Source organism: Hyperolius riggenbachi, chromosome 5 (assembly GCF_040937935.1).
Source record: "Hyperolius riggenbachi isolate aHypRig1 chromosome 5, aHypRig1.pri, whole genome shotgun sequence".
Lineage (NCBI taxonomy): Eukaryota > Metazoa > Chordata > Amphibia > Anura > Hyperoliidae > Hyperolius > Hyperolius riggenbachi.
This window is the reverse complement of record NC_090650.1, coordinates 363,234,747-363,250,810: the sequence shown is the minus strand read 5'-3', so window position 1 is coordinate 363,250,810 and position 16,064 is coordinate 363,234,747. Positions and strand designations below refer to the sequence as shown.

Genomic DNA, 16,064 nt, shown 5'->3' with positions numbered 1-16,064 from the left:
GCAAAGACTTCTACATCATTTTATGTATACTCCGGCCCTCCAGCAGTCTGTAGCATGTTGACCTGGCCCTCGACCTAAAACGTTTGGGGACCCCTGATCTAAAGGAATGGGGGAAATGAGAAGTGGGGAGGAGTAGCACAGTGACAGTCCTTTTAAAGATTGACAACTATTGTCACAGCTATGTGTTGTTTTTTTTTTTTCTTTCTTGTGCTTGACAGTGGTGTTGCTTGTATTGCAGGTACATACCAAGGTCAGTGGATGGGAGGCATGAGACATGGATACGGTGTGCGACAGAGTGTTCCCTATGGCATGGCTACTGTCATCCGTTCACCTCTTCGAACCTCATTGTCTTCACTTCGTAGTGAACAAAGCAATGGCACAGTGCTCCATGACCTTGGAGGAGACAGTCCAGCAGGGACACGAGGAGGATTTGTGTTGAATTTTCACAGTGACTCCGAGCTCATGACTGGCAAGAAGAAAGGTCTATTCAGAAGAGGATCATTGTTGGGTAGCATTAAACTACGAAAATCTGAGTCCAAGATCTCCATATCTAGCAAACGTAGCTCTGTAAGAAGTGATGCAGCTATGAGCAGAATCAGCTCCAGCGATGCCACCTCTACGATTAGCTTTGGAGATGTAGACTCTGATTACTGTCCGGCAGAAGATCACGTGGATGCCACCACCACCGAAACCTACATGGGGGAGTGGAAGAATGACAAACGTACTGGATTTGGAGTAAGTGAGCGGTCAAATGGAATGAAGTATGAGGGTGAATGGCTGAATAACAGGAGACATGGATATGGATGTACCGTGTTTCCCGATGGCACAAAAGAAGAAGGAAAATATAAAAACAATGTGTTGGTACGTGGAATAAGAAAGCAGCTTATCCCAATAAAGAACACCAAAACAAAAGAGAAAGTAGATCGAGCCATTGAAGGTGCACAGAGGGCAGCAGCTGTAGCAAGGACAAAAGTGGAGATAGCAGCCTCCAGGTAGGTAGTCGATGGCATTTGCAATACGTTTATTGTTTGACATCAGAAACCGTCAATTGCCTGGGAAATGGTGGCCCCATGTTTTACTGCACCATTTCCCAGGGGAAGGCTAAAAAAATGTATTTTGGCTATTTGAAAAATATAATTCACACTATATGCGCAATGATTTCATATATACCGTAATGGCCAAAGATCATAAGAATAGCATGTCAGTAGAACTTGGTATCAGGTTATGTAGGTAATGATCACAAAATGCTTGCATCTGATTTTAAAAGAAAAGGCGTAGATTTCATCAAGAATTGCTACAACTGTTTTACAACGTACTGTATTTGTAAGAGCGTTTCTGTGACCTTGAATTGGCTAACTTCTGAGTTTTTTCACTGGAGATGTTTATACTCCTTGCCAACAAAATACTTTTTCAGCAAAAGGGTATTCAAGGTAGGGTTTCCCAAACTAAAGATTGATCCTATTTTTTTTCTTTTACAATAGCAGTGTGTTATACTGTAGTATTTTACAAACCATATCAAATAACTGGTTCACAAAGGGGAATTGATTTTATTTTAGATTGATTTTAGAGTGGTGAAGTAAATTATTTTGGAAGTACATTTTTTTTCCTTCCCTAAACCAGTATGAAAAAAACAAGCTTTGTGATCCCCTGGTGATTTCCATTAGAAAAAAGCAATTTTCTACTACATTCCCTGCCCTTACCCTATAGTTTGCATGTAAGATAAAAAAAAAAATGGAAGTGATAAATATATAAGTATCTTGTTGGATGATCATTGCTGTCTGGTTTATGTTTTGTGTGCTAGGGAAATCTAGTAGTGGGGACACATAAGGTGGAAGGGATGGCATGTATATTCAGAGGATGGGTCTGTGATAAAAAAAAAAAAAAAAAAAAAAAAGCATGAGGGTGAACAAATGAGTCTTTATTGACTGTTTGAACAAGTTGAAGGTGGGAGACGAGTCTGAAAGGGAGTTCCAGAGAGTAGAGGCTGCTTTTCAAAAGTCCTAAAGCCCCGTGTGGGATGGACATCCATAGTGTTGAAGGAGTGGGGCAATCAAATCTGAGAATATTTCTGTGCAAGAGGTGAGATGTATGATGGGTAGATGGTTTTATAAGCCAGACAACTAGCTAAATTTGATTCTGAGGAGGGTCCTTGAGCCAGTGAAGCGACCCGCAGAGTGGGGCAGCGATGATGCTTTTGGTGGAGTGGATAAGCCCGGCAGCTGCATTCTTTGATGGACTGCAGGGGTTGGAGTCCGATCTCTGGATATCTGGAGAAGAGGATGTTGCAGTAATCCAGTGGAAAGATGACGAGGATGGACCAGAACTTATGTGGTGTCTGGTACAGTCTTTTCGAGGTTCCGTTTCAGAAAACTTTCAGACATCTGTGATGGAGATAGCTTTAGCCAATTGTCTTCAGTGGTTCAGTGTCTAACATCGAGATAGACGTCTTCTCTTACTAGAATGATGGGCGACCGTTGCTGAGGTTAATCCACAGTATTGGACCTTCAATACAGGGCTACAAAGACTTGTCCACATCACGCTCCTTCTGTAATTGGTTGTTTTGTGTGAGGATTTTTTTTTGTTTTATGTAGAGATTTATTTACTAGCTAATGGCTGAGAGCATACACTGGATTCAGCTGCAGGACCACTTTGCTTTATGACTTTTGTAGTATTTGTACAGATATCTGGCCAGGTTTCTGTTCTACTGCAGTTAAACCCTTTTAGGGTATTATGTGGAGACATTGAAGCTCCTGGTTTCTGTCAGCAGGATGAACGCTGCCTTGTGATAGCAAACAGCAGTTTTATGCTTTATGTATTCAGCAGTACAAGATGTGAAGGTGAATACACTTTAAAATGTACTACTTGTATCACATATATCGTTCATTAGAAAAACATGGTAATGCTAAATCATGTATTTTTTTTATCTTGCACGACAGAAGAGGTTAGTCGTTGTCCTCTTCTCCTGATCCATGCATATTGCCTTCTCATCGTGGTATATTGGTGAAGTGACATGGGCTACCACTCTTATCCGGTATGGTGAACCTGTCATCCTGTTCTCCACTGTCCTGTATATTATGAGGAAGGTGGAGAGTGTGTACTACTAACCAGCACACACCCAGGGCTGTGGAGTCGGTACAAAAATCATCCGACTCCGACTCCTCATTCACATAACGACCGCCTAACGCCGATAGGCGGCGGCTGGTCGGTTATGGGTTTCTATGGAAACGGCCGCTCATTCGAGGGGCCGGTTTATGTCAGTTCACGGAGGGTGTCTCAGTGAACAGCCTGCGAGCCTCCGATCGCGGCTCGCAGGCGAAATGTAAACACGTGAGGAAGAAATCCCCTGTGTTTACATCCTTCGGCGCTGCTGTCGCAGCAGCGCCGTAAAGCAGATCGGCAATCCCTGGCCTCTGATTGGCCGGGGATTGCCGCCTTCTGATAGGCTGAAGCCTATCAGAGGCGTTACAGAACGGATCGCCGTCCTGTACTGCCCATAGAAAGGAGGAGAGCAGGGGAAGGAGAGGGAGGGGGGAATAGCACTGCGGAGGGGGGCTTTGAAGAGCCCCCCCGCTACACACAAACAGGCGGCGGAGATCAGACCCCCCCAGCAGGACATCCCCCTAGAGGGGAAAAAGGGGGGGGGGGAAGTCTGATCGCCCTGCCTCAAACCTGATCTGTGCTGTGGGCTGAAGAGCCCACCCAGCACAGATCAATGAAAATTCACGGGGTCTTTAAGTGGTTAAGAAACCTCCGACTCCAACTCTGACTCCAGGTACCCAAAATTGCTCCGACTCCGACTTCTTAGTCTAGTTTTTACAAAGGCTATGGAGGTGGTTCAAAAATCAGCCGACTCAGACTCCTCAGTTTACTGAAGCCACCGACTCCAGGTACCCAAAATTGCTCCGACTTCTCGACTCCGACTTCACAGCCCTGCATACACCTAGGAAATTCAGGAGAGAGAACTTTTTTTGTTGACACAATAAGGGTGCTTAGTGTGATTTGCCTTCTTAAAACAGAAGGTACTTGCGATAATTCAGCTATAAGTGAACATCTGTGGTTACCCACAATGCACTGCTACTGAACATGCAAATGATCTCTTTATGCACCTGTAGCCAGGCTTGCATCCAGAACTGCTGGTGTATAGCAAGCCTATAGCTTTACATTTTACAGACCCACATTAACCCCGTATGTGGCTCTGTAAAATTTTAAGCTATAGGCTTGCTATACACCAGCGGTTCTGTATGCTAGCCTGGTTTCAGGGGCATAAAGAGATCATTTGCATGTTCAGTAGCGATGCATTGTGGGTAACCACAGATGTTCAATTATAGCTGAATTATCGCAAGTACCTTCTGTTTTAAGAAAGCAAATCACAGTAAGCACTGCTTTTTAGTAGGAGGGCTTTTCTGTCTCTTTTAGTCCCCTATACTTTCCGTGTGGTTTTGGGTCACCCCGGGCAGCTTGGTTACTCTGTTACAATAAGGGTGTCAATGCTCATCCAATTTTGATTGACCAATTTTACCACTTGCATGTAGTGTGAGAGCTTACTTACGCAATCCGTTCATGGTATTCACAATCTGTTGGTCCTCAGATTACATGGAAGTGAAAAAAAATCTCCACTGGGAATTTTTTCAGCATTGCCTGTACCCAAGATCTTTATTGACTTCCGTTGTTTAGATATTGGTCCTGGTGACACCAGGAAGGGGAAATAGGGTAAGATATTCCCAGTGTGTAGTCAGAAATCAAGAACAACTCAAAAGGATAAAACCTTCTCTAGGAGAAGAGAAAAAAAAATGTATTAATTAAAATTGACCTTTAAACTCTCTTCTAAACAGCCGTAGTTGAGATATGTGCCGTTTGTGTTCACTGATACCTGCCAGGGCCTAAACTTTTGCGTCACTATGCTTGCTCCATACCGGTCACTCTCCCCGAGTTGGTGACACTGTAGCCCGCTTGCTCTGCTGTCACACTAACAGCAGAGCTTCCATATCGGAATTTCATTGGCTCCTGACCAGTTGATTACTGTTAGCCAATCACAGTAATCACTAGCTCAAACAGGGAAAGGACGGCTCTGGGCCTTAAAGTAAACCTGTAACAAAAAAAGTGTGTCCCTGGGGGGTACTTACCTTGGTATGGGAAAGCCTCTGGATTCTAAAGAGGCTTCTCTCTTCCTCCTCAGTAGAGGGGATCCAGTGCTGGGACCCCCGATGATCTCTTTGTCAGACCCCTCTACAGTAGAGCAGATCCGATCATGCTCGGCTATTTCTACCGGAGCCCAAGCAGGAAGCCACTAGTGCATATTTACGCAGCCGCAATAGAAATTATTATTGCCATTCTGTGTTCAGGGAAGCCAGCTCTGGATCTGGCTCTTTTTACGCAAATAAATTGTGCAGTTTTTGAACAGCATATACTAGTTTGTTCTGTTTTTTTCTTTTTGTATTCTATGCATTTACCAGTGCTGTACCTGCACTATACCCACCTAGTATATTTGTAGTGTCTCCTCTTTACCAAATAGTCGTGGGTATGCCTATATGCATACCCAAGGCTTCTGCTCAGGGTCCTTTTAAAATCCAATAAATATGGCAGCCTCCATATCCCTCTCCTTTAGTTGTCTTTTAAGCGCGGACACGCCTAGGCCATCCGCTTGTTCTGATGTCAGTGCAGCTTGTTGAGACATATCTAGCTGTGATCGGTACACGACATTTGGACTTCCTTAAAAGAGCACCACTGTGAAATCTGCTTATTACCAGTAACTTCACTGATCATAATAGCGGTCTTCAATGTGTGCACAAGCACAGAGATCTCTTTCTAGATTCATCCACATATGGTACTCTTCATAAATGGTAATGTGTCAGATGAGATTAGCCATGTGCCATCTGGAATTATTCTGCAGTTGAAAAGCTCTTTACTACTAATTGCCCTGTTTGTCACAAAAAATGGTCTCAAATTCAGAAGTATTTAATAAAGAATAAAACATTATTACTGGTTAAAGGGACACTTAAGTCAAACAAAAAAAATGAGTTTTACTCACCTGGGGCTTCCAATAGCCCGCTGCAGCTGTCCGGTGCCCTCGCCATCTCCCTCCGATCCTCCTGGCCCCGCCGGCAGCCACTTCCTGTTTCGGTGACAGGAGCTGACAGGCTGGGGACGCGATTGATTCTTCGCGTTCCCAGACACATTAGCACCCTCTATGCTGCTATATGGTATATGATATATGCTATAGCAGCATAGATGGCGCTATTGTGGCCAGGAACGCGAAGAATCACTCGCGTCCCCAGCCTGTCAGCTCCTGTCACCGAAACAGGAAGTGGCTGCCGGCGAGGCCAGGAGGATCGGAGGGAGACGGCGAGGGCACCGGACAGCTGCAGGGGGCTATTGGAAGCCCTAGGTGAGTCAAACTCATTTTTTTTGTTTGACTTAAGTGTCCCTTTAAAGCAAACCTGATGCATAAGCAAACTTATGAGATAATAATTTGTTTGTGTAGTACAACTAAGAAATAGCACATTAGTAGAATAGTAAAGAGTTTCATATTGTTTTCCAGTACAGGAAGAGTTAAAAAACTTCAGTCATAACTTCTCTGAGCTACTTGACCCGCTGGGTTAAATACAATCCTTTTTTCTGAAGCACTTAAACAGCCAAGAAACAATGAGACACAGCTTGAGATAAGGTTTTACTGCAGGAAAGTTCAAAGGGTCATTATTTCTGCTTTGTTTTATTGCTTAAAAAACAGAGTGTGGTTTTAAAACTGCAACTGTGACAGAATGATGCAATGTTATAAAAAAAAAACCTGTATCACTGAAAATAAAAATATGAGACTCTTCTTTTCTTTGCAACTAATGCTCTATTCATTATCCGTACTACACATACAATTAATTATATCATAATTTATTTATTTTTTTTGCTTCAGGTTTGATTTAAAGTGATCAAGTGTTGAAAGGCAGAACCTGCACTTCTCCTGATTTAGGGCCTGTACACACTGACTGCTGCGGTGGCGATTTAAAATCGCATGCGATATTTAATCGCAAAGCTTTCATGAAAATAGAAAAATCGTTTGCCCCTGTGTGTACAGGTCATCACGATTTTCATTAGATTTCAAAAGACCTTGCAATTGCAAGCGCAGCAGTGTGTACAGGCCATTAGTTATGACAGAGATCATTGTATTGTGTACAATCCTCCACAACCAGTCATGGGCACGTTCACATAAGTCTGACTGTCCTAAATGGATATAAGGTGATTGGCTGCTGTGGAATACTGCACTGTTCATGTAACGCAGCTGCCTATTTGAATAAGGGCATTGTAGCGGTGTAAAAAGAGCTCTAGGCAAAACCGTATTTTATTTACAAACAGATTGGAGGAGTAGATAGAAACTTCCTCCTTTTCTTTCTATACCGGTTTTTACCCTTGTTAGGGAGATGTTCACGTGACTACAGGGACTCTGCTGTGATGTCCAGAATTCTTCTGGTTACAGTGACATTAGGAACACTTCTGGGGACACACAAGATCCTTCTGGTTACAGAGGCGCTCAGAAACTTTTCTGAGGACACCCATGACTCTTCCTGTTGCAGTGCTGTTATCCTCATCTTTCTTTGCCATAAAAAAGGTTGTGGTGAGCCAACAGATAGCAATGATTCTGTTAAAGTGAAAGTCCTGTTTTTGTTTTGGTTTTTTTATGTTTTTGCTTTATGCAGTACAGTACTTTGTTTTTTCTATAACTGTTTTTGGATTTTGAAACGAATCATTTGAGTTTATATTAACCTAAGCGGTATGGACGAGCTCAGCTCGTCCATTACTGCCGGAGGGCGCCGCACAGGCCCCGCTGGGCCGATTTTCACAATTTTTTTTTCAAACACGCAGCAAGCACTCTGCTTGCTGCGTGTTGATTCTGATCGTCGCCGCTATCCGCCGCGTAACCGCCGCCCCCCCCCCCCCCCCCACTGAGACCCCTGCGCAGCCTGGCCAATCAGTGCCAGGCAGCGCTGCGGGGTGGATCGGAACGCCGGATGATGTCACTACGGCGATGATGTCATCAGGATCGTCACCATGGCGACGGGGGAAGCCCTAAAGGGAATCCCGTTCAGAACGGGATTTCCGGTGGCGATCGAAGGGGTGGGAGGGATAGCGCAGGGAGGGGGGCATCATGTAGCTAGCGCTAGGCTAGCTACATGATAGGGAAATTTTTTAAAAAAAAATACTGCTGCGCATGCACCCTGGAGCTCTTAATAGAACGCCAGGGTGGTTAAAGGAAAACAGAAGTGATAGGAATATGGAGGCTGCCTATTTATTTCCTTTTAAGCAAAACCAGCTGCCTGGCTGTCATGCGGATCCTCTGTCTCTAATACTTATAGCCATAGACCCTGAACAAGCATGCAGCAGATCAGGTGTTTCTGACATTATTGTCCGATCTGACAAGATTAGCTGCATACTGGTTTCTGGTGCTATTAAGACTTTACTGCAGCCAAATAGATCATCAGCGCTGCCAGGCAACTGGTACTGTTTAAAAGGAAATAAATATGGCAGCCTCCATATTCTTCGTTTTTCAGTTGTCCTTTAATCCTTGTGAGGAAATTCGCTTTCATATAAGAGTGCTTTCGATTACAAGCAGGTTTTCAGAAAGAATTGTGCTCACGAACCAACGTTCCGCTGTACAGTATATACATATATAAAATGAGACAGGTAGGCTATAGTGAAAAGCGTAATAACTCCATAAATGAGGTTATTATAATTGTGTCTGCCTATATGAGACGAGACACATGAGACATGGTTATTGATAGGTGCTGTAATAGAGGTTACAGTTTCTGGTAAATTAGATGGACCTTGGGACCCTAATAATAGTAGCTATTAATAATAAGATATTACATAGCTACCAGATGACAGAGCAGTAAAGTACTATGCTGTGTGGATATGCATAGTATGCAAGAACTGGAATCCACGGCTATTAATAGGTTTGTTACCATGGTTGAATTATCACAACCTGTAACTTCTATCTCAGTTCACTTGCCAATGTCGTGCAAACAGATGAAGCGCTCACACTCTGGTGAAAGTCTTGATTGTGGTCTTTCTTTAATTAGACAAGGTGCAAACTGCTTAGTAAGCAATCAAACCCTTGCAGGTGGCCTGTTAAGCAGTATATTGGACCTAAGTGCTTATGTGAACAAAGTATAGATCCCTGCTATTGCCTGCACACAGGGGAAGCTTTCTTTGCAAAGGAACTCTAGTGAAAATAACATAATGAATACAATTGCTTATTTATTTATTTCAATATTCATTTATAAATTATTTATGGTAATCAGTGTTTTGAGAAAATAAAATCCTTGCCCTGATTTACAATCTGTAATTTATCACAGGTAGTGACCTCTTTAGACCTGTCAGGAGATTTCTGCAGAATGTTTGATTACTTGGAGGTGTTCCAAAGTCCATACAAATAATACCCGGTCTCCCGTAATGCTGGAGGGAGGGAGTGCAATATGTAGATATAGGAATTGTTTCTGATTATGAAACTAGAGTAATGATTGTAAAACTGGGTAATAATTTTCTGCATATGGTCCCTTCTTAAAGTGGGGATTGTCACCTGAAAATCAAATTTCAACAGCAACTGGTCTGAGTGTATTAAGTGATAAAGATGCTAATCCTGCATTCAAAACTTTCAAAAAATTTTCTGCAGTTGTGGTTTGGAGTTGTCCCATACCTTAGGAGCACTGGCCCTTTAATTGCCTTTGCCAAACAGTTGCATGCTGGGGGGGGGGGGGGTCTTTTTATGTGTAATATGTTCCTCCTCTTCCCTTTATTTCCCCCTCCTTCTAATGACATAAGAAGACAGTGCACTTCCTAGTATAGACCTCAGTGGGAGTGTCTGAAGACTGGGTGGAGGGCGGGTAGTGAATACGCAATTAGCAAGTGGAGAAAAAAAGAATGAGGTAGGAGATGTCAGGAGTTCAAAGGTAACCAAGATGGAAACTGCCTAGAATAGCATTCTCTGCTTTTTCTTTTATAAATTTCACAGGAATCACTGTGGACAGTGCAATACATCTGCTATGTAAGTAGATCTAGTATTTATCTACTTATATACAGTATGTGTTATTTATTTCTAGGTTAGCATGGGTGTCACTTGTTGTTTAACGTGTACCAGAGATGACATGTGACATGGTGAGATAGACATGTGTATATACAGTGGCAAGCATACAGACACTTATGCTGTGCTTCTTTTCTTTTTTTTTTCCCTGCCTGAAAGAGTTTATAATTAGCTATGGAACTGACAGTTTTTCTCCAGTCAGGACTCAGTCGGCTCACTGATAACAAATTACAGTTATAATACAGTTTCCTAAGCAGATACCTGGGCTTTTTACTGTGAGAGGAAAAGATAAAAAGGTCAATAGTATATGTATTTTTACTATGGGACTCTTGAGACACTGCAATTGAGCAGAGATTATGAAACATTAAATCTGCTATGTAATGCTTATACATAAAATAAAACCCTGAGATATCTAAATTTTAGGAGTACAAGGACAGATCCAATTTATTATCTCATTAGTTTATTTTCATCTCTGGTTCACTTTAAGCTCAATAATATGGTAAGCTGTAATATGCAGGTTTGCCACCTTAAATGAAGTAAAATAAAAAAGTAGGCTCTTCCTGGTCTTTCCTGGTCTTTCCAGATGAAAAGAGAAGGACTAGCTTTGGGGAGGAAGTGAACCCGGCAAGTGGGAACTACGATAACTGCATCCGTTACAACAGGGGTGCCCACACTTTTTTGACTCGCAAGCTACTTTTAAAATTCCAGAGCTCAAGAGATCTACCAACATTTAAAATAGCCAGGTATAGCTGCCCTTAATATAAGTAGCTACGCATAGGTGCCCCCGTATAGAAAGCTAGGCATAGGTCCCCTTATATAGCTAGGCATAGGTGCCCCCCATATAGATAGCTAGGCATGGGTGCCCCCATATAGATAGCTAAGCATAGGTGCCCCCCATATAGATAGCTAGGCATGGGTGCCCCCATATAGATAGCTAGGCATGGGTGCCCCCATATAGATAGCTAGGCATGGGTGCCCCCATATAGATAGCTAGGCATAGGTGGTCCCCCACATAGATAGCTAGGCATAGGTGCCCCCTATATAACTAGGCATAGGTGCCCCCCACATAGATAGCTAGGCATAGGTGCCCCCCAAATATAGATAGCTAGGCATAGGTGGTCCCCCATATAGATAGCTAGGCATAGGTGGTCCCCCACATAGATAGCTAGGCATAGGTGGTCCCCCACATAGATAGCTAGGCATAGGTGGTCCCCCACATAGATAGCTAGGCATAGGTGCCCCCCATATAGATAGCTAGGCATGGGTGCCCCCATATAGATAGCTAGGCATGGGTGCCCCCATATAGATAGCTAGGCATGGGTGCCCCCATATAGATAGCTAGGCATAGGTGCCCCCTATATAGATAGCTAGGCATAGGTGCCCCCTATATAACTAGGCATAGGTGCCCCCCACATAGCTAGGCATAGGTGCCCCCCAAATATAGATAGCTAGGCATAGGTGCCCCCCCATATAGATAGCTAGGCATAGGTGGTCCCCCACATAGATAGCTAGGCATAGGTGTCCCCCACATAGCTAGGCATAGGTGGTCCCCCACATAGATAGCTAGGCATAGGTGGTCCCCCACATAGATAGCTAGGCATAGGTGGTCCCCCACATAGATAGCTAGGCATAGGTGGTCCCCCACATAGATAGCTAGGCATAGGTGTCCTCCACATAGATAGCTAGGCATAGGTGTCCTCCACATAGATAGCTAGGCATAGGTGTCCCCCACATAGATAGCTAGGCATAGGTGGTCCCCCATATAGATAGCTAGGCATAGGTGGTCCCCCACATATAGATAGCTAGGCATAGGTGTCCCCCACATAGATAGCTAGGCATAGGTGTCCCCCACATAGATAGCTAGGCATAGGTGTCCCCCACATAGATAGCTAGGCATAGGTGTCCCCCACATAGATAGCTAGGCATAGGTGGTCCCCCATATAGATAGCTAGGCATAGGTGGTCCCCCATATAGATAGCTAGGCATAGGTGGTGCCCCATATAGATAGCTAGGCATAGGTGTCCCCCACATAGATAGCTAGGCATAGGTGGTCCCCCACATATAGATAGCTAGGCATAGGTGTCCCCCACATAGGTTGCTAGGCATAGGTGGTTCCCACATAGATAGCTAGGCATAGGTTTCCCCTCACATATAGATAGCCACGTGTAGGTGCCCCCCATATACAGATAGCTAGGTATAGGTGCCCCAGTCATATAGATAGGTGCCCCCTCCCTCCACCAGCCGCCGCTCTCCTCCAACCCCCTTCACTCACCCTGCATGCCCGGAGGAGCATGCAGCACTGAGACATCTGATAGCGGTGACCAGCGGTGGAGAGGAGAGCGGAGGGTAACGGCGTGTATACAGGCAAAGCACTTCCTGTATACACGTCCTTACCCACCGCTCTCCTCTCCACTGCAGATTGTCGCTAATCAGATGTCAGTGCTGCAAGGCATGCAGGGTCAGCGACGGGGTTCCAGACAACATGAGGAGGAGAGCGGCGGACAAAAAGGAAGTGGGAGGGCTGGGGAGGAAGGAGGGGGGGTATGACGCGGTGCTCTCTTTGCCTCTCCCTATTGGCTGTGTGCTCTGTGCTGCTCTGCATAGGGCAGCAGAGCAGCACAATCAGACGGTACGCCGGCGCTGCATAGTCAGCGTCTGGCGTACTATTTTAAAATACCGACGCGATCTACCCAGCAGTCCTTCGCGATCTACTGGTAGATCGCGATCGACGCATTGGGCAGCCCTGCGTTACAGCAATTTTACCACTCAAAAATGCCTCTTGCAGACACCTGTGTTTGCACTACATCGATTGGTCGGTTCAGGTGATAAAAATTTTGTGTGTAGCTTTACCTACAAATCCTAAATCTTGATACAGACGGCCAGTTCCTGTGGCCCAGTGCAAGAGAGGAAAGGATCAGGTGACAGTCTGATGAAGTCATTGTAACCTTTTAAAAGAACACAGTACATGCCGTGTTTATTTGAGGCTTTATAGTCCCTTTAACTGAAATTGGTTTTGGAGCTGTGGAGTGAATCAAGCTCATGTCCTACATGGTCTTGCCCTGTTATTAAAGTGGACCTGAACTCTTGTACAGGACAGAAGGAAAACCTAGAGAAATGCACCCTGTATGTATTACATAGACTTTCATTTTACCTTTCACATCTAACGCTGCGTTTTGGCGTGTTGCGGTACGACGCAGCCTTTTAATCGTCTGGAGCCGGCATTTTCCCGTCGGGTGAATTAGAACTACCGCCGCTAATCAGCGTTGCACCGCAACATCCCGACCTCACGCCGCAGATCATAACGCTTGCAGGAAATCTGCTCCTGCAAGCGTTGTGTAATGTGACAGAGCCCTTAGCTGGGGCTTCTTCCTCCATGCATGATCTCAGCAGGTGAGCAATCTCCACGTATACCTGAAATAATGTTTTTGGGGTGGATGGAAGAATTGATCCCTATGGTGTAGACTGGTGCTGGTACAGCCCCTACATTGCATAGTTTTGAACTTGTGGTCACATTGCTGCGCCAATGCTGACATTCCTGTTTCATTACTTTCCAATGTGTATTAAGCTGGCCACTAACGGTCCAATTTCTAGCGAAAAATCGTTCGAGCAATCAGAAATTCTGATCGGATTGGTTGTAAATAATCTCCATTGGTGGACAAAATCGATTATGAACGAGTGAAAAAAATGTCGCCCAAATGAATTTTCGTCAAACGAAAATTTGGATTTTCTTGGCGGTCGTGATAGATAGGATGCAAAGATTGGTTAGTTGATGGTGTAGTGAACGATTTTTCGTCCGATCAGAATTTCTGAACGCTCGAACGATTTTTCGCTAGAAATTGGACCGTTAGTGGCCAGCTTTAGACTGAAAGCAACAGACAAACCTCGTTTTTTTTTTTTTTTTCCTGGTGACTAATACTCATCATCTTGAAGGGGGCCGTGGGAGGTATAATTGTGTATGTGTGTGCTTTGTGCTGTGTGTCTGTGTATGTATGTGCTTTGTGTGTGCTTTGTGCTGTGTGTCTGTGTATGTATGTGCTTTGTGTGTGCTTTGTGCTGTGAGTATGTGTGTGCTTTGTGTGTGTGTGCTTTGTGTGTGTATGTGTGTGTGTGTTTGTAATGATCTGCTTTGTGCCCAGTTCTGTGCTTTCCTTTTGTACATCGGTATTTAAATGATAAAAAACTGAAGAGAAAGGCTCCTTTTCAGCGATTGTTTAAATTGGTATAAAGCACCGCAAGCTTCGCAGTGACAGATCCGATGTGACAAATTGAAGCCTCCATATGACTGAATCCTGAATTCCTTCAGCGGTGTATAATGCATTTGTGAAATCTCCTCTGCAGACTCTCTTCCGTGATGCCCATATAAGGGCTGTCCGTTAGTCACACACATCCTGGACTATCCCTGTCATGAGGGGAACATGGGACTTCATTTATCACAGTATATGAAGGAGGAGCAACGTTGCCTGTAGCAACCCTTGAGATTCCAGCAGTCACTTTTCAGTTCGGGGTTAAAAAATAGACTAGATTCTCCTGCTTTTAATTCAGCTCCAGAGAATAGCGGGAATCTGATTGGAAATCACACTGAAATGCTGCAGTGAGGAACATAGTTGCTGAGGTATTGCTTGAACTAGAGAGAATGCTTTCTCTATGCTCAAGTTTTTCTTTTTTGTATGTTAGGTTAGCTGCTATGCATATTTTTGCAGTAGTTTTAAAGAGGACCCGTAGTGAAAATAACATAATGAATGAAATTGCTTATTTTCTATATGCTTTTGCAAACTTTCTATATGCTTTTTTTTTCTCTTTCACACCCAGTGATGCCAGTAAAGGCCTGAGCCCACTAACGCAGTTGTGCGCAGTTGTGTCCGCTTTTCAGCAAAACATCAATGTTACAGATGCTGAAAAGCGGACACAACTGCGTAAAACTGCGTTAGTGGGCTCAGGCCCTAACAAGGTTGGGCCACTACTTCCTTTTCCTCTTTCTCCACATACTGTGGAGAGTTCTTAGATTTTAATGCTATTGTTTTTAAAAAATAGTGGCATAACCCTACTGTCTCTGCGTCCCGTGTCCCTGTGTGTGTCCCACATGCGCTCTGCGCATGTGCAGGGACGCAGAGACATTGAGGGAGAGTGGCGGGCGCGGGTGGGCGGGCGCATCGTGCTCGTGTGCGGCGGAAATGTGCGGGCGCATGCGCAGTGACAGACCTAGCCCGTTTTTTAAACGGGCTTAGGTCCACTAGTAATCTATAATCTGTTGTGTAACAAACATTTGGTCACCTCAGAATGTTTGTACTCTGCTGTTTGACTGTTGATCAGGTCTGAGATGGACCTAGTTCAGAAATGTGATGAGAAACCTTGAGGAAGAGTGGCATCTTTCCAGACTAATCAAGAGGAATCTTTGTTTCACTGACTGGTTGTGTCATTTTTTTGCTCCAGTTTTCTTTCCATGTCTTGATAAATCAGCCCCAGTGTGTGAAATATAATTAAAATTGCATGTCATTAGTCTCTCATTTGTATTCCAATAGCATTTCATTTGCATATAAATGGTGTTTGGTCACAAACTAAATTCATTAATCTGCAAAGCTATACAATACACAATAACCTATGACATGTGGGTACTTAGGGGCCTATTGCAGGGTTTCCCCCACAAGCACTTTTTTGGCAGAGTGTCCTCCACAAACACATGTTTTTTGGCAGTGCCCCCCCCCCCCTCCCCTAGCACACATAGTTTGGCAGCATTACCCCCTACCCCTCACCCCCAGCTTGTTTTTTGGTAGTTTCCTCCATAAGCTTACCTACTTTAGCAGCAGTTTCTCCGCAAGCACATGTAGTTTGGCTGTGTTTCTTGCACAAGTACACATACTTTGGCAGCGCTTACCCCATAAGCACATGGAGTTTGGCAGTGTTTCTTCAAGTAGTTTTTCTTCGTTTTTCTCCTCAAGGACATGTAGTCTGGCAATGTTTCCCCCACAAGAACATGCAGTTTGGCAACGTTTCCCCCACA

At 44.2% G+C, this 16,064-nt stretch overlaps 1 protein-coding gene across 1 annotated transcript in view; it reads left to right on the top strand.

Moving 5' to 3' along the window:
- JPH1 (junctophilin 1) overlaps positions 1 to 16,064 on the top strand; it is a 173,746-nt gene that overhangs the window by 41,946 nt on the left and 115,736 nt on the right. Inside the window, exon 2 of the mRNA XM_068237515.1 lies at positions 239 to 992. Coding sequence (XP_068093616.1) covers positions 239 to 992 — 754 coding nt within the window. The remainder of the gene's footprint in view (positions 1 to 238; positions 993 to 16,064) is intronic.